At 42.3% G+C, this 25,548-nt stretch overlaps 1 protein-coding gene across 13 annotated transcripts in view; it reads right to left on the reverse strand.

Annotated features, from left to right (window-relative positions):
* FGGY (FGGY carbohydrate kinase domain containing) overlaps window positions 1–25,548 on the reverse strand; it is a 416,420-nt gene that overhangs the window by 335,731 nt on the left and 55,141 nt on the right. For all 13 annotated transcript variants that reach the window (XM_053894721.1, XM_053894712.1, XM_053894705.1 and 10 more), the window contains one exon: window positions 11,413–11,501. In XM_053894721.1, the coding sequence (XP_053750696.1) occupies window positions 11,413–11,501 (89 nt within the window). The remainder of the gene's footprint in view (window positions 1–11,412; window positions 11,502–25,548) is intronic.

Consider the following 25,548-nt stretch of genomic DNA (forward strand, 5'->3'; position numbering starts at 1 on the left):
ATGAGAGCTGACACTTTTTATTGGTGAATGCGGTTTTTGGCACATTTTAAAGACACAGGTTGACAATTTTTTGTATTTAACAAAAGGAAAAGCAATCTTCTAAATGGCTTGGGAACAAAGGGCTCCCTGACTGCAATTTCTTAATAACATTTAAGAATTCTCTTCAAAGGCCCTTGACAATAATTCAGAGAGAGGAAGAAAGGAAAATGAAGAAAACAAGAAAAAACCCGTTATACATAAAAAAGAAACTAAAGAAAGGTGAAGAAACGAAGAAAAAGATACAGCATTTTGACACCAAATTCCAGCCCAAAGGGTTGAATTTTAATGGTAGAGTTTAACGGTACTCTTTACAAAAGAATGAGTTTTAAGAAAGAATCCAAAGAGAGACTTTGGTCAAAACCATTACCTCTCTCAGACTGAGAACTTTAGTCCCAGGAGGGCTAAAGGGATCGCCTAATCCAACCACCATTTTTACGGATGAAGAAATGGAGTGCCAGGAGGTCCAAAGTCACCTGGTTCCACCAGGCACTAGCCTTCCAACCATGCCATCATGTGTATCTTATGATGTAGGTCCTGAACACTGGCAAGCCTTTACAGTAGCATGGGATCCAGGAATGAATCTTACTCCTTTCATCAGTGGCTGAAACTAGGTCCCCAGAATCACACAGGTCCAATATACTCAATAACAGAGTTCACAGAAGAGCAGTCCAACCGAGGCAGACACCCTACATAGGAAACAAACGTCCGAGTCCACAAAGACCACAGTGCCCTGTCCATTCTGAGACGCCTTCTCAGGTCAGAGCAAGGACCCCAAAACAAGGTGTAATATGGGGATGTCCCTTCAAAACCTAACCACTACTGCAGCCACTGGTTTCACCCCCGCAGAGTGAGACCCTGCTGGGATTCAGTCATGTCACCTGGAAAATGAGATCTCTGTTTAACACTTTCATAGTTTCAAGCCATTTCCAGCACAGAACAGACCATCACACTATTTGCAAATAGGAATCATATTCAGAGGTCCTTCTACTTCACCACACCAGAAAGAGCAGAGGGGATTATATTCTCAAAGTGATGCAAAGTCTTAGTGAAGAGCGTTAGGTAAAGGAAATGCTATATTGCTGCTCGCTTGGAAAATCACAGTCATACTGGCTATCATCTTTCAGGCATACAAAATTCATGTCTAGATGTACGCAGCAGACAGCTGAAAAAAAGTTCATAGACACTGAACAAATTCAGACCAGCAGTTCTTAACGAAGGGTGCACGGACAGCATAACCACCCGAGGTCATATATTTTTTTATAAGTTTTGATTTTTTCAATGTTTATTTTAAAAGAGAGAGAGAGAGAGAGAGAGAGAGAGTGTGTGTGTGTGAGTAGGGGAGGGGCAGAGAGGAAAAGAGAATCCCAAGCAGGCTTCATGCTGTCAGCACAAAGCCTGACTTGGGGCTCGATCTCATGAAACGTGACATCAAGACCTGAGCTGAAATTAAGAGCTGGAAGCCTAACCTGACCCACCTAGACACCCCACCCACCCAAGGTCACACATTTTTACCTCCTTTGTTCCAAAGGACAAACGTGCACGTTCTTAACCTTTTCTGCCACATTTGCTTTATTGGTAAAAAGTGAAGGAAGAAACTCATTCTTTGGCACAGTCTCAACCTACCAGATAAAGAGCAAAAGATAGTCAGCGATCCCAGAGTAAAGCATCAGCGTAGGGCATCCATAGGACTCCCACTCATGGAGGATCTGTGTCTCAACTCTGGCACCTCTGATAAGCACAGATGAAAGGCCTTCTCCTGCCCCCTGACGGACCCAGAATATTCCATTCTCTCCTGCCTACCTGGACTTTTGGCCTCTAGATACTGACCTGCCTACGGTCTCTCAACAACTACCCATTTCTTTCTGCCCAGAATAGCTGAGACCTTTGCTGACCGTCACACTCCACGACATGCTAAACCTTTTGACCACATCACAGGAAGCCAAGACAAAACCCCCAAATGGGGCAGACAGGCTGTCAAACAGGTTATCTGGTTGCTACCTGGCCCATCCTCCCCACCCCATGCATAAGCTATTTAAAAAGAATTTAGGTCCACCTTAAAATTTTAAAATAAAAATAACAAGAACTGAAGAGAAAGAAAACGGAAGTAGCACTTTTTGTGCACTTCTGTGTGGCAAGTACCGGCTAGAGGTTTTCCTCGTGCTGTTTCCCTTTCTCCATGAAGCAAACCGAGGTACTTTTTGTCCTCCTTCAACCCTAAGAGGAAACTGGGATTGAGAGGGATTAATTGGCTTGCCCAAATTCACCCAGCTGATGAATGAGAGAGCAAAGCTTCGGGTTAAGAATTATGTGGCCCCAGGCTTTACGTGTATTTGAATAGTTCAAACAAATATGTACCTACCCGGTGCTAGATTAGACAGATCGTATTTTCTTAGGAGCTCTATTAATATATATGCAAGGAATAAATGAATGACTGAATGAAGGAAACTATGAGCCACAGTTGCTTCAAACCACATATCACCTCCCCCATGACTACTACCATCCTCCCCCTCCTCCTGATCACTATCATAGATGGATTATAAATTGGTATCTGGGATATCGGTAATGTAATTTACTGAGAAACTACAATTCTGTGATTATCTTTTTACCTGCCCAATATTAATTCCCCCTTTTTGCTTTAGTAGTAAGAGAAACCCAATGTCATTCAGGTAGCAATGTGTCCAGCTCCAAGCCTAGTCCATCCAGGCTCCATTCTGCTAGGCATGACCATAATCCTGAGGGCTGGCCAATGATATACAAACAGAAGTATTATGTAGATCTTCTACAAATGTTGTTTAAAGAAGGCTAACTCAGGTATGTGGCACTTTCTTTTTACACACCCCTGTCTTCCTTCTTCCTGATAGAAGGAATGTAGACTGGACAACAGAGACTCCAGCAGCCAACTTGGACCATGGGGTGACCTTGAGAATGGAAATCAGGGCTAATGGAAGTGAAGTAAAAATATCAAAAGAGCTAGTGTCTTTGATGACTTCACAGGCTGACACAGTAGCCTAAGACTCCATATGTCTCCATTTATTTACAGAAGAGAATGAACCCCTTATGCATTTAAGCAACTGTTTTGTGTGTGTGTGTGTGTGTGAATTTTCTATTATTTCTATTATTTATCCATGAAGAGATAAATACCATATTTTTTTTCTGTAGAGAGTGAAAACACTCTTCTTTCCCAAAAATAAGGATAAAGTAAAGCTAATACTTACAGGCCATTTCTCAGCCCTATTAGATACACTAAAGAAAAAAAGAAAAGAAAAGAAAAGAAAAGAAAAGAAAAGAAAAGAAAAGAGCAGTTGATGTGAGAGGATGATGGAATTGTTCTTCCTAGAACCTAGAAACATTGTTCTGGAACTCGTCCTTCAATACAACACTAAAACAATGCTAGTCAAAGAGCCTTAGCATTCATCACGTCAAGAACAAGTGTGATCTTTTTTTCCCCAGAACTCTTTAATTTTATGATACTTCTAGAGAATCCTTATCCAGTTTCAACCAAGGTCTGGTCAAAAAATGTTACCTCTACCATGATCTAGGTTCAATCAATTTTACTTTCATTCAGATTTCTAACATTAAAAAAATCAAGTCTTAAATCACAATGAGAGTCTATAGTTATAAGGATAGCTATAATAAAAAAAAAGAAATTAAGAAGGAAATGAAGTGTTGGTGAAGAGGTAGAAAAATGAGCATCCTCATACATTACTGGTGGAATGGAAAATGGAGAAATCTGGCAGTTCCTCAGAAAGCTACATGCAGAATAACCATCTGACCCAGAAATTTTACTCCTAGGTATATTCCCACAAGAAATGAATGCAGAGACTCAAACAGATACTCATACTTCAATGTTGATTGCATTATTCACAATAGCCAAAAGGAAGAAACAACCCAACTGCTCATCTTGGGTCCATCAAAAGATGAATGGAAAAGCAAAATGCAGTATATGCCTACAATGCAGTATCATTTAGCCATAAAAAGGAAATTACGACATATGCTACAACATGGATGCATCTTTTTTTTTTTTAAGTTTATTTATATTGAGAGAGAAAGCACACACACACGAGTAATCAGGGGAGGGGCAGAGAGAGAGAGGGAGAGAAAGAATCCCAAGTGGGCTCCTCACTGTCAGCACAGAGCCCGACACAGGGCTCAATCTCATAAACCGTGAGATCAGGACCTGAGCCAAGATGAAGAGTCAGACACTTAACCGACTGAGCCACTCAGGTGCCCCAACATGGATGAATCTTGAAAACATAATGCTAAGTAAAATAAGCCAGCCACAAAAGAACAAATGCTGTATGACCCTACTTACATGAGGTATCTAGAATAAACAAATTCATAGAGACAGAAAGCAGATTAGAGGTAACCAGGAGCTGGGGGAAGGGAGGTATGGGGAGTTATGGTTTAAAGGCTATGGAGTTTTCTGTTTGGGGAGATGGGTAAGTTTTGAAAATGAACAGTGGTAATGGTTCTTCAATACCATGAATGTAATTATCGCTAGTGAACTGTACTCTTCAAAATGGTTAAAATGGTAAGTTTTCTGCTATATATATTCTTTACTACAATTCACAAAAATTAATAATGTAATCTATCAAAAGCACTGACCTGTTTTTAGTGACTTACATAACGTGTGAATTACATCTCAGCAAAGCTGTTTGTTGGTTTATTTTTTAAAAATCAAGTCTTATATATGCAACTGCAAAAGGCAATCAGGAAGTGAAGTACTACGGAAGGGATGTGAACTGCAGGTATGTTACCAGAGGCAGATACAATAGCGGAAGTTTCTGCCTTCTTCCCACCAAGCTGCTGTCTCAGCCCCCAGGGAGGAGGCGGCTGCCACCCAGCCTGCTGGCTCCACTCAGAGCAGCACCAGAAGAACCACAGCTGATTTTGCACCTCATCCCCTTTACTTAATTTCCTCCAAAGGGGCAAGGGCTCATCTGATTGGTGACAGACTGGAATATATTAAGCCATGTTTTAAGGGTGACTGTGTGAAAGATAGGTGATAAGTCATGCACAGAACAACATCAAATGCACTCCTTCCCTTTCTATGCCCAGTGCAACTAGCATGCTTTGGCTTCAGGTAAGCACACCTGAACATTCAGGGTCTACATCCATCTTGCTGACTCTATTACTTGAGCTCTGCTGGACATATCCGGTCTTCCTCCCCCCATATATGTACACATACACCTGAACATGAAGATGCTGGTTCAGTCGCACTTCTGGGCTGCATTTTCCATCCAGTATGCCAGAAGCTCTACATATTAGAGGTTAAAGTGTCATTTTCTAAAATAATGAGGTAGGTTTTCATTCTTCACTTAGCTAATATGCTTTTCATGTAGTGTCTATGAGTCAGAACCCCAGTGGCAACCAAGAGTGAGTTACTCTTTGAACCCTTAACAACAGGGATACCTGTTAGGAATTCAAATAATGAAGATTAATGTTAATTGTCCTAAGTGAAATAATGGCAGTGTGGTTACATAGGAGACTGTCAGGTCTCTTATGTGATCACACGGCATAACTGAGGAGGAAGCAGATGATGTCTACAATTCATTTACAAATGGCTCAGCAAAATAAACACATTAGAGACAGAGCAAGAGATACAAATGGAACAAAATGTTGAGGAACGTAGGTAAAGATAGGGTGTTCAGTATACCATGCCCTCAACTTTTGGTTGTTTTTTTTTTTTTTTCCAAAAATAATATGTAGGGAAAAATACCAAAACAAAAATTCAATGCTTTTGATCAATGACATAGAGTTCTCACCAGTATTTAAGAAAACACCAAAATCCAATATGAGCAACTGACATACGTAATACTAATAGACATAATTAATAACTGCCACTGACATAATTAATAAAACCAGTGGTTGAAATATATATGAAAAATTAACTGCATTTAACAGCCAAGAATTAAAATAAGACACCATTTTAATCCCCAAAACTTGGCAAAACTGACACAGGCATTATACCGACATAGGACAGAATATAATACAGGTATCAAAAATATGTTTTCAGATAGTATTTATTGATATAGAAAATAGAATAATATATGAAAAGTAAATTGTACAAAGTAGATTTACAATTAAAAAACACACAGTAAAGTCTAAATAATGATACTATTTTTGAAACCCTTGAAATTATATCTGGAAAATGACTACAGATCGGGATCGATAATCAATCTGACCATAATCTTCTCTTGACAGATCAGTAAATAACCATTAAAAAATTAACAGTACAATAATATCTCCTACAAACTCAAAACGGAGAACCATGCAAATCAGGAAAATAATTGTTATTTTAAAAGGGAATATAGTTTCTCAAAATCATAAATTCACCTCTATAAACTAGAAGACAGAATATTTATGGACAACTTACACAGAACTATACACTGCAGCAGAGAGGAAAGAGAAGGGAAATAAATATTTCACACAATGAAAGCTAAGGGGAAAACCAACCTGAGATTTTAGCCATCAGCCCTCTTTTCTCATATGCCATTGAAAAGTCTCAGGAATTCTTTTTTTTGTTTGTTTGTTTTTGTTTTTTTTAATGTTTATTTTTGAGACAGAGAGAGACAGAGCATGAATGGGGGAGGGTCAGAGAGAGAGGGAGACACAGAATCCAAAGCAGGCTCCAGGCTCCGAGCTGTCAGCACAGAGCCCGACGCGGGGCTCAAACTCACGGACCGTGAGATCATGACCTGAGCCGAAGTCAGACGCTTAACCGACTGAGCCACCCAGGCGCCCCGAAAAGTCTCAGAAATTCTAACATGTAAATTCTAAGGCAAACTTACCAATGTGTCTCTTGTACTTAAAGAGCCTGACCGTTAATTTCTCTCAGTCCAAAGAAATAAAAACAAGTGAATTGAAAACAGACACATCTCACATACAGAATGACTCAAAATAATGTTTGTAGATACTCTGCCCTCAAGGAGGTGAAGCATAACTCCCTACTCCTTAAATGTGGGCTGTGCACGGTGACTTCTTTAAAGTTTATTTATTTTTGACAGAGAGAGAGAAAGAGCATGAGTCGGGAAGGGGGAGAGAGAGAGGGAGAGAGAGAATCCCAAGCTCCAACTCATGAGTGAGATCATGGCCTGAGCTGAAATCAAGAGTCAGATGATTAACCAACTGAGCCACCCAGGTGGCTCAAATCTCTTTAGAGGGAAGATTTACATATGTGAATATGTTTTTGTCCGATTATAAAAAATTACATTGTTCAAATTTCTGACTTCCCATTTCTCATATCACCAAAATTCTGGATAGTTACCCACTCATGGGTTAGAATGGGGCAAATTACTAAAGCATCTGGCTTCAGTTTTTCAACTGCAAAATGGTGCGAACACCATCTGCTTTAACTAAGGGTCATGAGGACTAATGGGGTTCACATTTGTTAATATGCCCAGCACAGAGAGAAGGCACCTGAAAATGATAATGATAGCATTATTATTACTAACAAAAACAGCTATCAGTATTTGCATTCATATGATGGAGCTGAGTTACAAATTAATCCCAAGCCAGGTGGTGATTTTCTCAGTGACCCAGATAAACAAGAGTCGCTACCACATTTAGGGGGGTGAGAACAATAACTAAAGGCAGGAGGGCAGAAAGGGGAGGACAAAATCTGATAGGGGAAGAGGAGGAGGAGGGGGAGGACTTATTACACAGCGTCACTGCCAAAAACAAGTCTGAAAGCTTTAAGACAAGGTGAAATCCGATCACTTTTTAGCCTTGACTCCACTAGAATAATAAAAAGAAAGAAAGAAAAAAAAATACCCTCTGGTCTTTCTGGCACTCATTTCCCCAAAGTCTCCCAGAACAATCACATTAAGAGCCAAATAAACACCAAATCTGAACCTCTCCTTGGCCCAGAGGATGCCAAGTTCATGTTTCACTCCCCAAAGTTTTTTGGCATTGGCACATTCAAACCCAGACCTTCATCTTCCTTATTCGAGAAGAGGGGACAGAGGATGGGGATTTTTCCATTAAAAGAACCATGCAGTGTTGAAATACTGCGTACCACACATGTTGTCCACAGTACCTCTAACTCCCCCAATAATCCTAAGACGACACATCCGGATGAGGACCGGAGGCTCAGTGGGGGGAACAATTCACTCCACATTCTTGCAGACAGTACACAGTGGAGACACTGAACCCAGGTCAGCCTGACTACAAGGATTTCCCTCTTTCCACTATGCCAGACACTTAATGCAAAGACTTCCTGCCAAAATCGATAGAGAAAGGGAACTAAATAAAATAGCTAATTCCTTCAAAACATTTCTCAGCACTGCACTGGAAGTTTTTCTGTGACCTTAGTCAGCCCAAACAATAATCCCATGGACTGTTGTCACTGTCCCAATTCTACAATCGAGAGAGCTCAGAGGGCTTACTTGATTCATCCTAATAGTGCACAGGCTGAAACAGAGAAGGGAGGAGGAGCTGAGAGACTCAGGAATGAACAGGAGAGATAGATGTAAGAAACAGGGGTTCCAGGGGGAGGGCAACCACCTCACAAGAGAAAGTCAATCCCTGGTGCCCAAGGTCCACAGACCCTGCTCTAGGAGAGGGAAACTGGACAGGAGATCTCTGAAGGTACTCATAAGTACGGGGCAAGGGTGGAGGAGGAAGCGAGAATTGCAAATTTGTAGTAATTAAAAGAGAATGACTCATGGGTGTCACAGTCAATTTTTTAAAAATGGCAGGGATAACTGGACAGCCAATAAATCATTTCTGAGCATTAACCTTTCTGCTTCCTGAGGGTTTCAGACTGTTGTGGGTGGGGACAGAAGCCCCCGAGAACATTCTGATGGGCCAAGAAGTTCTCCATTTGAAATTTACCAAGTCCTTTAACTGTTTTTAATACTTTCAATCCCTCACAGGTGTGAAGCACCTTAGTGTCATCTATCACTTTCATGTATATTCTGTTAAGCATTGTTGTCCAAAATTACCTAATCATATATAACCACCTGGGGCACTTGTTTAACATATAAATTCCCAGGCATCCCAGGTGAGATATGCTTAAAACTGGAAGCCCTGGGGAACTGTGCTTTGGAAAAATGATTCAGCTGATTCCTATACTCAGGCTAGTTCGGAAAGACTGCTTTAACAGGATCCTCTCAACAAGTTTTCAAGGTAGGTATCCTGATCCCCATGTTAAACATAAGGAGAGTACGGTTCAAAGAAGGAAAGAACATGCCCAAGGTCACACAACTCCTGTCTGGCAGAATGTAGAACCACACATCACACTGTGACTCCACAGTGGGTATGCATGTCATCTAAATCTGAGCCAGAGTCAGCTTCAAGAAGTCCTCTCCTTGGGGTCTTAAATATGGCATCAGAGACCAGGAAATGGGAGTGTAGACTATCCAGCACCATCAAAAAGAACCAGGGAAGAAGTCAATGCCCTGGGTTGAATAACACTCAAGGAAAAAGAGGACAGCAAGGTTCTCCTCTATGCGTAGTTCTATTTTTGAGTCCCCAAATTTTGCAGGCCAATGGGGTATTTCCAACACCCCCACTATTAGCACTCTTTTAACGAATAGGTCCATTTGGCTAAAATGATGGAAATAATTCTTTCACTACTGCACAAAGGTAGGAAAAAAGCCTGAAGAAAGGTCCTTCCAGAAATAACTTCTGACAATTAATGTCACACCAAAAGAGGAATGCCCCAGATGAGATCTTAAAATCCACACAATGACATCCCCGCTGGTGACTGCAGTGTAACAGTGACTCAATTGTGCCTTCTGGGGGTAAAGTTCACACCAATCCTCAAGAGCCTGCTCCCCCAGACAGGGTTAAGTACCTGAGGTGTGCAAAGGATGAAGAATGATGTGCCTGAGAAACATGTCCTCTACTATCTCCTTTCTGGAAGCCCCTAATGCTGAACTCTTATCAACTCTCTATAAGAAAAGTTCTAAATCATACAAAGTGAGCTAGACAGGAAGAGCACACGAAAATGGCACTCGTAGTCCCAGCTTCTCTTGACTTTGAATAAAAAAGAAAATGGGGACAATTAGCCTTCCCTGAAGGAGCTGACTTTAAGATTCAACACCTGCCTCTCCCTAAATATATAGATATAGATATATAGATATAGATATAGTTTATGTATATATAGTTATATAGTATATATATATATGTATCTATATATATTTAGTATATATATATACAGTATATATATATTTATCTATATATATTCAGTATATATTTATATATATTTAGTACATACAGATTTATCTATATATATTTAGTATATATTTATCTATATATAGCTTATATAGTATATATATAATATAAATATAATATATACACTATATTATATAGTATATATAATATATATAGTGTATATATTATATGTATATATATAATATATACATATAATATACACACACACACACACACACAATATATATACATAGTTTTATCTGTCCTCGGGGAATGATCCCCTTCCTCACAGATTTGTTGAACATAAATTATCTAAATTATTTACACACACACACACACACACACACACACACACACACACAATATATATACATAGTTTATCTGTCCTCAGGGAATGATCCCCTTCCTCACAGATTTGTTGAACATAAATTATCTAAATTATTTTCAAGGTAAGAAAACCCATCCCCGACCCTGCCCTACTGCCCTTCCGTATGTATCTCCTGAAATCTGAGGCCAGGATGACAATAGACTTGCATACTTTGTGATTTCATGTCCAACCTGTCTCTGTTAAATACACACACACACACACACACACACACTGTTAATTACAGCAGGCTGCTATTTTACACTATTTTTTAAATTGTCTCTGCCATGTAGCACATACTTATTTATAATATTCAGAATTTACTGAAAAATATTGTGACTTCAACATACAGACGTCTACATTCTGCAGTGATTCAGGTATATTACTATAAAAAGCAACACACCCATCCAGTTAAAATCAGCTTCCTTGAAAAACATATCTTTTGCCTCAATTTTAGGGGCTATCCAGTCAAAATCAACTTCCTTGAAAAACAGATCTCTTGCCTTCATTTTAGGAGCCAAAAAAAATATTTTTCTTTTATTCACCATGTAAAAAGTACCTTTAGAAAAACAGTCACATTTCATGACGAACTGTTCATGTCTCCTTCAAATGTGTCCAATTTTAATGAATGGTCTTCACCTTGGATACCAACATTCCAGGCTGCATGGGAACAATGGTGTTTGGGCATGTGCAGTGGACGTGGAAGATGGATTCAAGATGTTTCAAGTATGTAAAATCACATGCAGATGTACAAATAGTACGTCCAGTCAAAGCGAGTTAAGAAAGCAATATATATACAGACACCCGAGAATGGATGAGCGCAAATAAAATCCAACTTGTAATTAACATACCGTGCTGTGACACCTGTTGCCTTCCACGATAAGAAGTCTGGGAGATCAAAGAAATGTCCCGCCTTATCCCAGCAAGTCTCTCTTAAGTTCTGCCAAATTAAATACATATTAGAATCAATTATGGGCTTTTTTTCTACCCCTCCCCTCTTTCAATAATGTTTCAAATTTTTCAAAACAAAAGCATAGCCAACAATGTCCAAGAAAACATCTGTTAAGGGGCTGGGGGCCAGGGGGCAGGGATGGTAGAAAAGTAGTACCTATAAAGGAAAGAAAAATTGGCAATTATTGATCCTTCCCCAAATGGCCATCATCTCCCTTTTATCCCCTTGGCCAACCCAGAGGGAGAAGATGCACACTCTGTGGGGGTATGCAATCTATCTTCCTCGTTAAGGGCCACAGGATACACTTCAAGGCATCCAGTAAGATTTCAAAGCTGAACAGTTTTAAGTTGGGAAGAAAACCACCCTAAGAAACTACCCCATGGAAAAGAATGTGTCCTGCCATGTAAAATTCTCCCCACACCAACAGGTTCCAAAGGTAATAAAAAAGTTGGTCCCTGCCTTCAAAGAACTTCCAGTCTAAGCCAATGAGAATGGCACAGAACCAAGGTATTCTTACAAGATACCTAAACATTTGTTTCTTCCAGTCTCTTCCACAGTGCCAATGTGGTCAGAATTTTTCTTGCCACTGGGCTTTTTCTTTCCTCTGCCACTTCTGTCTGGAATTCCTCAACTACCCCCTTGTGGCTTCCCAGGACCCAAGTCGCCTGCCCCTTTGGTTAACCCTATCCACCCTTCCTTGGAGAAGCCTTCCAGGATCTCCTACTCAGGGTGGGTCTGACTCTCCTACAACCCATACCATCCCACAATTATTTGCATGCTATCTTTCTTTCCCACCAGATTATAAGCTCTACAATGTCAAAGAGCCTAGTCCCTTTCATGCACTATAATATATCCCACAACCTTATCCTCTCCTCCCCCTATCTAGGACTGGACAATTAGCTATGAGGTAGAAACCACCTGCTTCCAATCTGCTTATTACACACTTAACTGGACCAGGGATAGACATGTGACCTAACTGAGCCAATCAGATTCCTTCTCCCATGAATTTAGACTCAGGATCCAAACGGAGTCATTTCACTTCTGCCTATGAATAGAACTGGAGGGGAGATAAACTTGGAAACTTGAAGTGGCCCTTTTCTGCCAAGTACCTAGAGAAGCAGAACTTCACAAAGAGAAGAGTAAAGCAGACAGAAGCGGTAGCAAGAAAGGTTTCCTACCATCCAGGCAACTCTCCAAGTCCTGGTTTCAATTATTTCCTTCCCAAGTGGCTACAACTAAAAGGAATGTATCATAAGCATACAGGGCTCTTGGGGGAACCAGGGGACCACGATGAAGAAGTTCCCAAAGAGATGTATTCCACTGTCCGCTAGAGGGTGACACACAGTGGACGCTCAATAAATATTTGTTGAACAACTAGACAAACTGCTCATTTTTACCTTCCAATCTCTGTCATGTGAGTAATGCTTCAGAGTTTAGAAGTGGATTCCGCATGTGTTATCTCCTTAGAATGAGGGAAAGTTCTGAGTATTATTACGACTACTTTACAGACATATTACTGGCCTTTATCTACCTTTGCCCTCAAATTCTCTGAGTTCCTACTTCCTCCTTCCCTATTGCTACTATATGGACTATCTGTGCACAACAGAGAAACTGAGTATAATCCCAGGTACAGGGTCGCATTAAAATGACAGTAACATCAAAAGGGTTCAGATGTAAATGGCAGCATGAAGCCAATTTCCTATTACTGTTGTTTTAAATTCCAAAGCACTGGGGTGAAAGCTTACATTTAGGAAGGGCTAAGCTCTTTGAATGCCCATACACGTTAAAAGTAAACAAAGTGAAACTTAAAGCTGACCAAATGTGCCTAACACCGCTGTGCCTTAGTAGTATCTTCATACCCTGATAGGTCACAGTCAGAAAATGGTAGTCTGAAACTGTGTGAGTCAAATGACTTGGATGCCTTCGGGGCAGTCCCCAAAATCTCTTTCCATGTGCTTTGTGGTTTCAGTGATCAGTTTCTAGGGAGAAAGAGAAAACGCAGCCTCCTTCTATGGGCTCCAGAAATCCAAGGCCAGTCACCAGAAATGAACCACTAAACCACGGCAGCAACACCCAGTGCTTCAAGCCAAAGCCGAACAATGTTCCTAAACTCCAAAAACAACTGCTTCTGTTAGATCTCGTATACGGTCATTAAAGACTCTGCATAATGAGAGCTTTCAGCCTGGAGCCACAGGGACATCCACTGTGGACAATGGGACCCAAGCAAATGTCTCCAAGAGAACTTGAAGCTTCTTGCCAAAAAAAGAGATGCTGCAGGCAGGAAGCAGGAGGCATGAGGCAGCCAGGGAACATCATTTCTTCTCGAAACCATGCCAACTTCATCTACCAAAGCCACAGACCCCAGTCCAACCTCTCTCTATAGGATGAGAAGCCAGAAGCATCTAATTAGAGATATGAGGTATCCTTAAGAATAGGCATGGTCTTGGAGGAACAGAGACCAGCAGTCCCCGCTTCCTCTACAAAAGCAGTCTGGAGATTAGCCAGAAAACAGAAGGCAAGGGCACCTGGGTGGCTCAGTCGGTTAAGGGTCCAACTCTTGATTTCGGCTCAGGGCACGATCTCACAGTTGGTGAGATGGAACCCAGCGTTGGGCTCTGTGCTGACAGGGCAGAGCCTGCTTGAGATTGTCTGCCTCACTCTCTCTCTCTCTCTCTCTCAAAATAAATAAATTTAAACAACAACAACAACAACAACAAAGAGAAGAGGGCAGAGGTTGCCAGGATGAGAGGGAATGTCTCCTAAAGCCTGATCTCTTACTTTGAGATGCTGGCAGACTATCTGTGACGATCTCATGCTGTTTTTATGTTGAGCTACATGATTCACAAGTGCTTTGTCATCAAATGCCAGATGGGCCAAGAGCATGTAGCCCCATGGATGGATTTTTAATCCAGTTCTGTGGGAAAATCTCTCTTTCCATCCCACTCTCCAGTACATGGTCCCAGCTGAGGGCCTCAATCTTACTGAATTACTTCTATTTTTGTAACCATTGGGCCTGCATGAAGACACCGTGATTGCACTCCTATATTTGTCCACAGCTCACAAACAGCCCCCGCATGCCTCATCTCATGTGATTCTCAGGGCGGTTCAGAGGTGTGTAGGCGAATATACGGCAGTCTCATACTAAGGATGTACAAACAGTTTCAGACAGGACTTACGCCAAAGTGACATGGGACTTCTAGCTCTAAACTGAGTGCTCCTTTCTTCTACTATGTCACAGTCACCACTCTGAGGCTCCCAGACCCATCAGAGATGTGGGGTTTGGCCTTTGGGGAGATTCATAATGGAAGCTATAGCCATTCTTTACAGAAGAAAAAAACAAAAGCCCTTTCCAACACATTTCTGTACACAATTTAAAATTTTTCAAGGGTGCCCGGGTGGCTCAATCAGTTAAACAACTGACTTTGGCTCAGGTCATGATCTCCCAGTTCAGGAGTTCAAGCCCCTCATCGGGCTTTGCGCCATCAGCAGATAGATCCTCTGTGCCCCCAACTCTCTGCCCCTCCCCCCCCCTCAAAAATAAACATTAAAAAAATAAAAATTTTCAGAGAGGTCACTTCCAATCCCAAGCAGCTCACTTAACTTCCTAGTAACACCTTCCACGCACAGATGGTGTACCAGAAACAGAGAGCACAGAGCAGGCCCTCAACACATACCAACTTCAGCCCTATCTCATCATGTGACAGCTGAAGCCAGTTCACACTCAAAGCTCTCTGTGCTGAACGAGTTCAGCCTATCCTCCAGTTACCAAGCAACTAACAAAAACGAGTCTTTTCAAGAAAGAAAAGAAATCAGCTGTGATCTGGGGTATAGGACTTGGCCCTAAAGGCTTCTGCGTTCCAATAACGATCCTTTTGAGCTCAGCAATCCCCCAGGCGTGAAAGCAACCAAAGAGAACAACTTTTTCCTTTTTTTAATCACCTATAACTTCATGAAACCACAGCATTTCTTGGGGGGAAGTTACAACTCAAAGCGTACACAGTGGCGGGGCTCAGCAGAGGGTGGAGGCAGAGCCATACATCCAAGATTCAGAGCTAGGCAGCAGCCGCCCTGACAGCCTCAGGGCATAGAGATGGGAATTTCTCCCATGCCCTCTCTCTGTGATGTCCAGGGAGGCAGCGAGGTATCCCCTGGATGCTCGATGTTGAAAGAACTAATAGGGGACACAAAGCAGGTCCCTCAGCGTATGTCAGGAGACATCAGGGCCTAGAAGCGGCATGAGAAGGTAGAGATGAGCAACTCAAAAGTATTTTGTTGTTAATTGCACAAGGATTCTGTCTAGGCTTTCTGCTGTGTGCAGTGGAAAAAAAACAAAAAAACAAAAAAACAAAAAGGGAGATTCCCCTTTTTATGATAAAGATATGAGGCTGACTCACCAAACCTGGGTATCAGGCTCATTACATTATTGTCATACATCGTCTTATTAATTACCTTTTCCATTGCACACATCTTCCTCTAGCTCTGCTCTAATTTTCTTTTGAAAGGTCTTGATTTGAAATTTCTTTCTACCTTCTGAAGATTCCCCACCCAGTAAATGATCCTTCCTGAAGAGCCCAAGCACTCATGATGTTGTTTTCTAGCATAACTACCCATGAGAAAGCAACATCTTATCCTCCTTCTACCTTCACGACTCCAAATTAGGGCACAGGCTGATAGGCCAGAGAAGAAAGAGAAAATGTAATCCTCAGTGTTATTCGTAAGAGAAAAGTGATGCTGAAAACATGGAGTGGGTCATAATCCCCAGCCAGAAACCTCCCAGAATGAATGAAACAATTGTGTGTTTCAACCTCCCGTTCACAAAGAAAAAGACCAAACACCGGACCTATTTCAAGTCAGACAGGCAGATATGCTGAGATGTTTGTGCTACTAGAGGCATCTTGCTAAAAACTGAAAACTTACCATTACATTCCCTTGTTTAAAATGGTCCGACAGCTCCTCCTGGCCTCGAATCACACTGAACTCCTTGGCATGGCTCTCAGGACACTCAACACCCTGGCTCCAACCTGGCCATTATGATGATGAATCCTTCTGGGCTCATCTCCTAGCATGCTCTACCCGGTACTCACCTCATTGCCTTCACTTTGCCCAAATGCATTATGCTCCTCTCCATTTCCAGGCTTCTACTTTGATTGACTTCCCCACCTTCTCCCACAACCAAATTTCTACTTTTGATCCATATGCAACTCAAATGTCACCCTTTCAGCGAATTCCTCCAGTCCCTCGTCGTAGCCCAGTTATATATACACATGCCTAAATCCACCTCAAAATGACAAACTCTCGGAGGGCAAAAGCCAGCTCATACATGGAAAAAAAAAAATGCAAAAAGTTTCAGAAGGTATAAAGAAATTTCAAATCAAGACCTTTCAAAAGAAAATTAGAGCAGAGCTAGAGGAAGATGTGCGCAAAGGAAAAGGTAATTAATAAGATGATGTATGACAATAACGTAATGAGCCTGATACCCAGCTTTGGTGAGTCAGCCTCATAACTTTATCATAATATTTTGTGTGTGGCCATATATTTGCCTCTAATGAGTAATCACAGACAAGGCTCAGAGGAGGGAAAAGGCTTTGGGGTTAGGGTTGCCAGAAAAGCTTCATGGGGAAGAGATTTGAGCGGAAGCCTAGAGGTCAAGTAGACTAAGTATCTGTGCCACCACTGAGAACGAAACCCAAGGAACGAAAGTCTGAATTGGCCGGACTGTCCCCATTAGAGAAGGATTTATTTAACTGTACCATCATAGAATTTACTTGTGAAACAAAATAAATCCATTGTATAATTTCAACTATTTCATTCTTAAGAACTAGATTTATATGCATCCTCCCCCACCATCTCTCCTAAGGCTCAACTACTGTACAAAAAGGCAAACTTAACAACCCACACTAGTGTTGATTTCCCAACCATTAAAAAACATTCTCATTTTCATGAAAACTGATCATATTTAGTAAAGCTGACTTTGCCAGGGATGTGACACCACCACACGCATTAGGAAGACAAGGCTGTGGAATATGGGCTCTAAGAACATCAGGCAGACCTGAGTGTGATTATTGGCCTCGCCACTTCCCAGCTGTGTAGCTTTAGGCAAATTAATTCTCTAAGTCCCAGTTTCCCCAAGTGCCGTATTACTAGCATCTATCTCCAAACATGTTGTGAGAAACAAATGAAATAATGTAGAGTGCCTGAGAAGTCGACAAGTTTCATTCTAATTACTGCCACAGAGTTCCATGTTTTTGAAAACACTCTTGACATGCATGATCTCATCTGCTCTGTATAATTCTGCAGGGCAGGGAAGGCAAGAAATTATCAACCTCACCTTGAAAGTTGAGAAACTAAAACCCAGAAAGGGAGCACACTGTCCTAAGGTCACACACAGATAAGTGTAAGACAAACTAAAATGGAGATCTCTAATGACCAGCCCAGTGCTAGCTCAGGTGCCCACCTCCCTAAAGCATTAATAAAACGCAAAAGCACCAGGAGGAGATATGCTACGGTGATAGAGAACACAATTCCTTGTGGGTGGTATTGTCTACAGGAGGGAGCGAAGGAGGGAGTCCTAATATGAAGAGAAGGCTTTGGAATGGGTAAGAAGGTGTTGGAAGAGACATGAAAGAAAGCAGAAGATCTGGACAAGTGAAGAGGTGAGGAAGCCTTGCCTAATACCTCATTCTCCTGGATCCCTTCATGACCACCTCGTTGCTTTTCCATCTTGAGTACCTTTTCCTTAGTTGCCCTTTAAGCGTGGATACTCCCCAGAGTTCCTCCCTCACCCAAATGCTCTTCTTACTACTCACATGCTGCCTGGGCAATCTCAATTACTCCTACCATTCCAACTAACTTACAAATTGAATGACTGATTTGCCAAATCTCAAACCCCATGCTCTCCTCTGAGACATGGCTTCTGGATGTTCCATTGCACCTCTAATGCAACATGTGCAAGAAAGAATCTGTTATTTTTCCCAAAATGTTTTCCTCCCCCTTGATTTGTCAGTTGATACACTTACCCAAATGGGCATCTTCCACTTCTCCTTCTCTCTCATTGCATACATCCAATCATCCATATCATTTAAACTCCCAATTAATTCATGATGAGGTCTCCACCTCTTATTAGTATTAGGGTTCTCCAGACAAAGAGAACCAAAAGGATATATTCATTTATTTATACACACACACACCCCAACCAAAAGGAACAAAAAAAAAAGGAACATCATTCATTCAAAATAATGTTTTACCAAATGTCTGGGCACTTTGATGCCCAGTCAAGTGGACACATAAAATTAACCATCAGACTACCTCGTATCATCATTATCCTTTTTCAGTCCATCACACTCCATTGCCCAGATTACTGCTATCATACCTATGGCATACTCTAGAAGTTGCCACAATTCTTCCCTTCCCTGTATTAATGCCCTTTGCAATATAGCCCTGCAGCTCTTCTCATCACGAGGTGAATCTGTTTCTATACCACTTCACTTGGTCTTGCCTTACAATTTGCTTTGACCACTGGAATGGAGCAAAGGTGCCACTGCGCTACTTCTGAACATGGGCTTCAAAACACCTTGCTTTTGTCTTCTTGGAATATACTGCTGCCAGGTGAGGCAGCTCAGCCCGGCCTGCTGGACAACGAGAGAACACAAGGACATTTGGCCAAACATTATTTTGAGTGTATCTGAGAGGGTGTTTCCAGACGAAATTAACATTGGAACCGGTCAACTGAGTAAAGCAGATTGCCCTCCCCAATGTGGCCTCATCCACTCAGTTGAAGACCTCAGTAGATCAAAAAGGCTGAGTAAGAGGGAACTTCTCCTACTTGAACCACCTGTGCCAAGGCTCCAGCCATGCTGAAGAGCTGAGCAAAGCCAAGATCAGGAAACCCTACCCCAGAAATCTACTCTACTCTTGAATCAAGAGTCGAGACCAGAAAAATCATTTATCTTAGCTCATCCCAAATCAGCAACCTGCATAATTATGGAGTAAATAAATGGTTAGTTTTATCCTCCATTAAATTTTGAGGTGGTTTGTTTCCACCCTAATGCTTTCAAATCCTACCCCCTTTCAATTCCACCACCTACACAGCCAATTAGAATACAACAGTCTATGTATGGGGCACCTGGGTGACTCAGTCAGTTGAGCATCCAACTTTTGATTTCAGCTCAGGTCATGACCTCAGGGTTGTGGGATTGAGCCCCACACCTGGCTCCGCGCTAAGCATGGAGGCTGCTTATGACTCTCTCTCTTTCATGGGGCACCTGGGTGGCTCAGTTGGCTAAGCATCAGACTTCGGCTCAGGTCATGAATTGCGGTTGAGTTCGAGCCCCATGTCAGGCTCTGTGCTGATAGCTTGGAGCCTGGAGCCTGCTTCAGATTCTCTGTCTCCCTTTCTCCCTGATTCTCCCTGCCTCACGCTGTCTCTCTCTTTCAAAAATAAACAAACATTAAAAAAAAAAATTCTCTTTCTCCCTCTGTCCCTCTCCCCCACTCATGCTCTCTGTAAAATAAAAATTTTTAATAAAAAAAAGAATAGCCTATTTAACATGTACATTTAACTATATAAATAACATATTCATTCATTCATTCAATAAGTATTTATATGGTATCGTCTACATGTCAAGTACTGTGCCCAATGCTAGGAAAGGAGCAAACAATAAGAGCTACCACCGACAGGGAGCTTTCAATCTAATATACTTGTGTCCTTCAAAGTTTTCTACTACCTTTGGAGCTAAAAATAAATTCATTAACATGGCATATACAACCCACGTCTTACCAGCTTCATCTCTGATCACTCTGAGATACTGTATTAGAATCACCCACATATACTGTGCTTTTTCTTACCATTATATCTTCATTCATAGTGTAGCCTATCTGGAATACCCACCCCTCTTCAACCTGGCCAACATGGACTCATCATTTAGGACTCAACTCAGATAGTATCCACTCCGCAAAATCTTCTGATTCCCCGAAGCTGAGTAAGGTGCTCCCAGGCTATGCCCTCTTAGTACCCTGTGAATATGCCTATCATGGCTCTTCCCATCCTATCCATTCATGTGTTTGTCTCCCTCACTACACTGAAAGCTCTAAGGGGGAAGGGAGGGGGACTATGTTTTTTTTCAATCTCTCTATTCCTAGGTCCTAGGATAGTATCTGATACATAGATGATGAATAACGTTAGCAGAATGGATGAAAAAATACATGAGCAGAGATGTACAAACTAAATAGGAGTTTGTGGAAATGGGAAAAAGGAATGAATGGATAAATGAATGAGGTTGTGAATAAGAACTGTCCCAGTTTCTCTTTCCTCATTCAAGTTAATGGCTTTTCACCATCCGACTTAGGAGCAGAGACATTCTAGCCAAGCCAGAATGCCAGGAAGATAAATTTCTCTTCTTGGGGTGAGCAGGTCTTTGGAGAAGTTTCATTTTAATTGGAAAATGGATTCATTCACTTCCTGGCTTGGACTCCTGGGTCAGTGCAACACCATGTTGAATGGCTGCCAAGCATCATTGGAAAGGGGGCTGAGACCAGAACAGCGCTCCGTCAAAAGTCCAGTGCACCAGGACACCTGAGGACAAGCTGGTAACAGGTCCAGGCTGGCTGACAGGAATGCCCCCTCCTCTTTCTTCCCCAAATTTCCTTCAACCCAAACTTTACCTATCCCCAAACCATAAAGGGCAGTGTGCTTTACCATTCCATTTGGCATTTCTTTGGGCTTTATTTGGTCATATATATCCTTCCTGTTACAGAGTGCCACTGTCATTTCCTACAGGGCACAGACGAGGTCCACAACAGAGAAATCCCTTCACAACTCAACTAGTAGAAAAAGAGCACAACTTCATAGCCTCTTCCTTATAGTGGATGCTGAATAGCTCAACACCACAGAAAACATCCCTTCCAAAGAACATCTCTTGCATCTTTGGTGAAGGGTTGTAGGAGAGGGCCCTGGACACTCTCTGATTTTTGTGACCCGGATCCAGCTCCCTCTTTAGCCTCACCTCTCAACACCTTCACCTCTCAGCACCCCCACCACCCCTGATTCTCCAAATGGACTGATGCATTGGCAGTTCTAAAAATTGCAATATGCTGTTCTACACGGAGGTGCCCCTGAACATTCTGCCGCCTCTTCCCACAAGCCGGACAGCAGGGGTGCAGATCCTGGCTCTAATACTTCATAGCCATGGGACTTTGGGAAAGCTAAATACTCTTCACTTCCACTCCCTTGTCCCATAATAATTAGAGTGAACAGTAACACCACCTCCACCATAAAGTTGATGAGGGAACAAATGACCCAATGTCTGTGAAGTGTTTAAAGCATCTGGCACATAGTAAGTACTTCCTAAATGACTGTTCTCATTATTAGAATGTCAATAGCACGACCCGTATCCATCTTCAGTAAGGAGCAGGAACTTCAGGGACTGACACATCTTGGTTCAAACTTTGGTTCTTCTACCAAAACTTGTGTTACTTCTGGCCAAGAGTCACCTAATATCCATGGGTCTCATGTTCATCTACAGCAATGTTTAACTCTAGTACTGTCAGTAGGATTCAACTCCGTGAGTTTATACATATTAATGTGCTCATCCTGGCACATCCCCAGTAACTATTTGTTTCTTCCACATTCCTTACTCTCCTCAAATTATGTGGGAGCCTGTCTCTCCAACAAGACTATTTGTTCCTTTAAGGGGAGGCCTATTGTTTACTCAGCTGTATCCCTACAGTGCACATGAAATAATTATTTCTCAAATGAAGTATTTATTGGCCATGCTACAATCTGTCCATCAGCCCTGGTTTGTGGTCAGGTGTGCTAGGACCCTGCATGAAAAGTCAGGCGTATGCTGGATCTGATCCTCACATTGCTTATTGAGTAGGTGAAGCAAAGGGTCTGCATGTGAACCCTCAGCAGGTGTATAAATAGTATAGAATAATTCAAGTTTGACAATGCCTGTTACAAACTAAGGATGCTGCATAGTCATGATAGAAAGAGACGGCTGTGGGCAAGCAGCCAAGGGAAAGGTGTTATGTGGGAGGAGTGTCTGACCTCAGTGTGGAGGGAAGGCAAAGATCACGGGAGATGGGGGAGGACGGTGGTCCAGCCAGCACAACTGGCTGAGAAAAGTTCAGGAGAAGCATCAGCTATATATATCCCTGGCCATGGAAAAGGAATCCTGAGAAGTTTAGCCTGAGTGATGTATGTTGAAGTACAGTAAAAAGAAATCTGAATTTATATTACACACTCAGGTCAGGGGAGAATGGGAGCTACCATCAGTCCTGGGTGGGGGTGGTTTGTGAATACAGTTTTAGAAAGGTTAGGACAGAACGCCATGTGGGAATCTGGAGGAGAGAGGAGACAGGAGGACCACTTTGCCATTTCTGAGACAGAGCAGGAGAAAGCACAAGAAAAGGAAGGAAGGAAGGAAGGAAGGAAGGAAGGAAGGAAGGAAGGAAGGAAGGAAGGAAGGAAGATGAAGGCAAAAGAGAAGATGAACAAGAAAAAAAAACCAGGAAAGATTAAGTAAAAGAGGAAGGAAAAGAAAATAAAGACAGAAGCAAAAGGACAGAGAGGGGAGATAGAATGAAGTAAACACATGGGAACACATGAGAAATGAATACAATGAGAAAGCCAGAACAAAAAGAAAAATGAAAAAGATGTGTGGAAAACAACAGCAGGACCATGGCAATGTCCCCGACGAGACAAACCATGGAGAAGGAAGGGCAGAAGCCAGAGCCTGATCTCGGTCTGCACACTGTCTCTCCTCTGGGCGAATGAAGTCATGGGTGATGTCACCGCCTCTGAGTCACACACCCACCAAGGGAGAGGTGGAAAGAGCCCCTGCCTGGTGTTCAGTCCCACCCTCCTGGACATGAGGGGTTAATTCACGCCTCATCCTCTGGGGCGCTGTCTAGTCTGGTCCTGATGTGACAGAAATGAGGACACTTCTCCTCTGCCGAGGGAGGACACTGCAGCCATGTGAGCATTGGGTTCTACCTCCAGGCCCTTGAGATGGAAGAGTCAGAAAAGGTGGGGCAGATAGTTTCCAGCTTTTCTCTGACCGTGGCTGGGGTACATGGGATCTATCCATGTGCAGAAGGGAAACTCCCATCATGAATAGCATTGAATAAACAGAAGGGACTCAAAAGGTGCTTTCTGATGGACTCCCTGAACTGCCTTCCCATGTACTGTACTTGTAGCCCCAGGAGAACTTTCCTCCTACCGTCCTCTATCCTCCTTTCCACCTCTCCAGCATCAGTCCACCTACCCGACCTACCTGCTGCAAACCGCCCACTAAGTGCTTACCTACAGCCTCTCCACCATCAGCCTCAGCTTACACACCACCTCCTCCTGACTCGCCTCCCCTAAGGGGGGTGTACTTTCATAGGGACCCAAATTCCATCCAACTTAAAGTGCACTGTGACTCTATTTCTGCCCCTCCTCTCCCTTTGCTAGAAAATGAGCAGCTTAAGGACAGGGACTCTAATGTTTACTGCTGTATTTCCAGCACTTTACAAAGTACCTGGAATAAAGTCCATTTTCAATAAATGTCTGCTGAATGAACGAATGTCCCTGTTTGATTCTGGTGGGAACAGATTAGCACACCCCGTTCTTAGACTTCTAAAATGTGTACTCATTTGGGGAGCCTGGATGGCTCAATCAGTTAAGCATCCAACTCTTGATTTCAGCTCAGCTCATGATCTCACAATTCACAAGATCAAGCCCCACCTTGAGCTCCACGCTCACAGCATGGAGAGACTGCTTGGGATTCTCCCTGTCTCTTTCTCTCTCTCTCTCCCTCCTTCGCTCCCTCTCTCCCTCTCTCTCTCAAAATAAAAAAACTTAAAAAAAATTAAGAAAATAAAAAATAAACTAAAATGTGTACTCATAGTCATCATCCTGAGCATGTTTGTTGCTGAAGACCAGACCCCATAAGTCACCAACAATAGCGTCAGTGAAACTGCTCTGGAAACGTCTGCTAGGGGCCTCTGAGGATGGATTTACTCTCTCTCAGGCTCTTACACTCTCCCCAGGGCTTGGCCTGTGAGCTGTTATGAGCACACACTTGAAAAATTTTGAGTTAGATCCCAGTTTGACCACTCATGAGCTGCAGGAGGTGAACTTTCTCAGCCTCTTGCCACCTGTTCAAATGGGACAGTAATACCTGTGCCCCAAGCTGTCAGTAAAGATTAAGCACACCGGCTTTTTTTTTTTAAAACAATGTGAATTGCCCCAAAACAATGTGAATTTTTCCCTTCACTCTTGGCCTTCTTACCTGCATCCAGAGATAAGTGTATGAAAAACAGACCTAATTTCCATTCTACTTCTGTCATATTCAACAAAAAATACATCACTATACCAGCACTCTACAACTTCCCAAATACCTTCTAAGACACAGAGACACAATACTGCCGTTAACACCATTTTATCGACAGGAACAGGAGGCCCATAGTGAAGAGAATTGCAGAGAGTAAGTGAAAAGCCTGAGTGAAACCCCGGCCACTTGAATTCCAAGGCCAATACACTACTGTCCAGTTGCTGCTTCCCAGGACAAGGGAGGTGCTCAATAAATACTTGCACAGTGATTCACTCTCTTTCTCAGGTCCATGGGCTTGTCTCTGACCCCCAGCCAAAGCCAGACCACACGGCCTCATGCCAAGCCAAGTGCAGCAGGGTTCACTCGGGTCCTGATTCTCTTCTCATCTATCTCAGATCCACAGAATGCCAGCTTTGCAGGAGGACTTCAGGGGTCATGGAGCCCAGGTGCTCCCAAATGCCAGACCATGGACTGGTGCTAGTCCATGACCAATAATTTTCACGAATCAATGGTGAAGCAATAATAATAATTATATTAGGGAAGATAAGTCATTATTGAAAATATTATGAATAATTAATTGGCAAAGAGATCTTATTTCCTAACTGCTTGCTTTGCTTTACTTGGGCAAGCTCCAATACTCTATACATACACGTATCATTATTGGGAGAAAATGTCTCTGCACCACAGTTCAGACCCTCTGGCAAAGCCCGAATGGGAGAGAG

The sequence above is a fragment of the Panthera pardus genome, unplaced genomic scaffold (assembly GCF_024362965.1).
Source record: "Panthera pardus isolate Hobbes unplaced genomic scaffold, ASM2436296v1 HiC_scaffold_11, whole genome shotgun sequence".
Classification (NCBI taxonomy): Eukaryota; Metazoa; Chordata; class Mammalia; order Carnivora; family Felidae; genus Panthera; species Panthera pardus.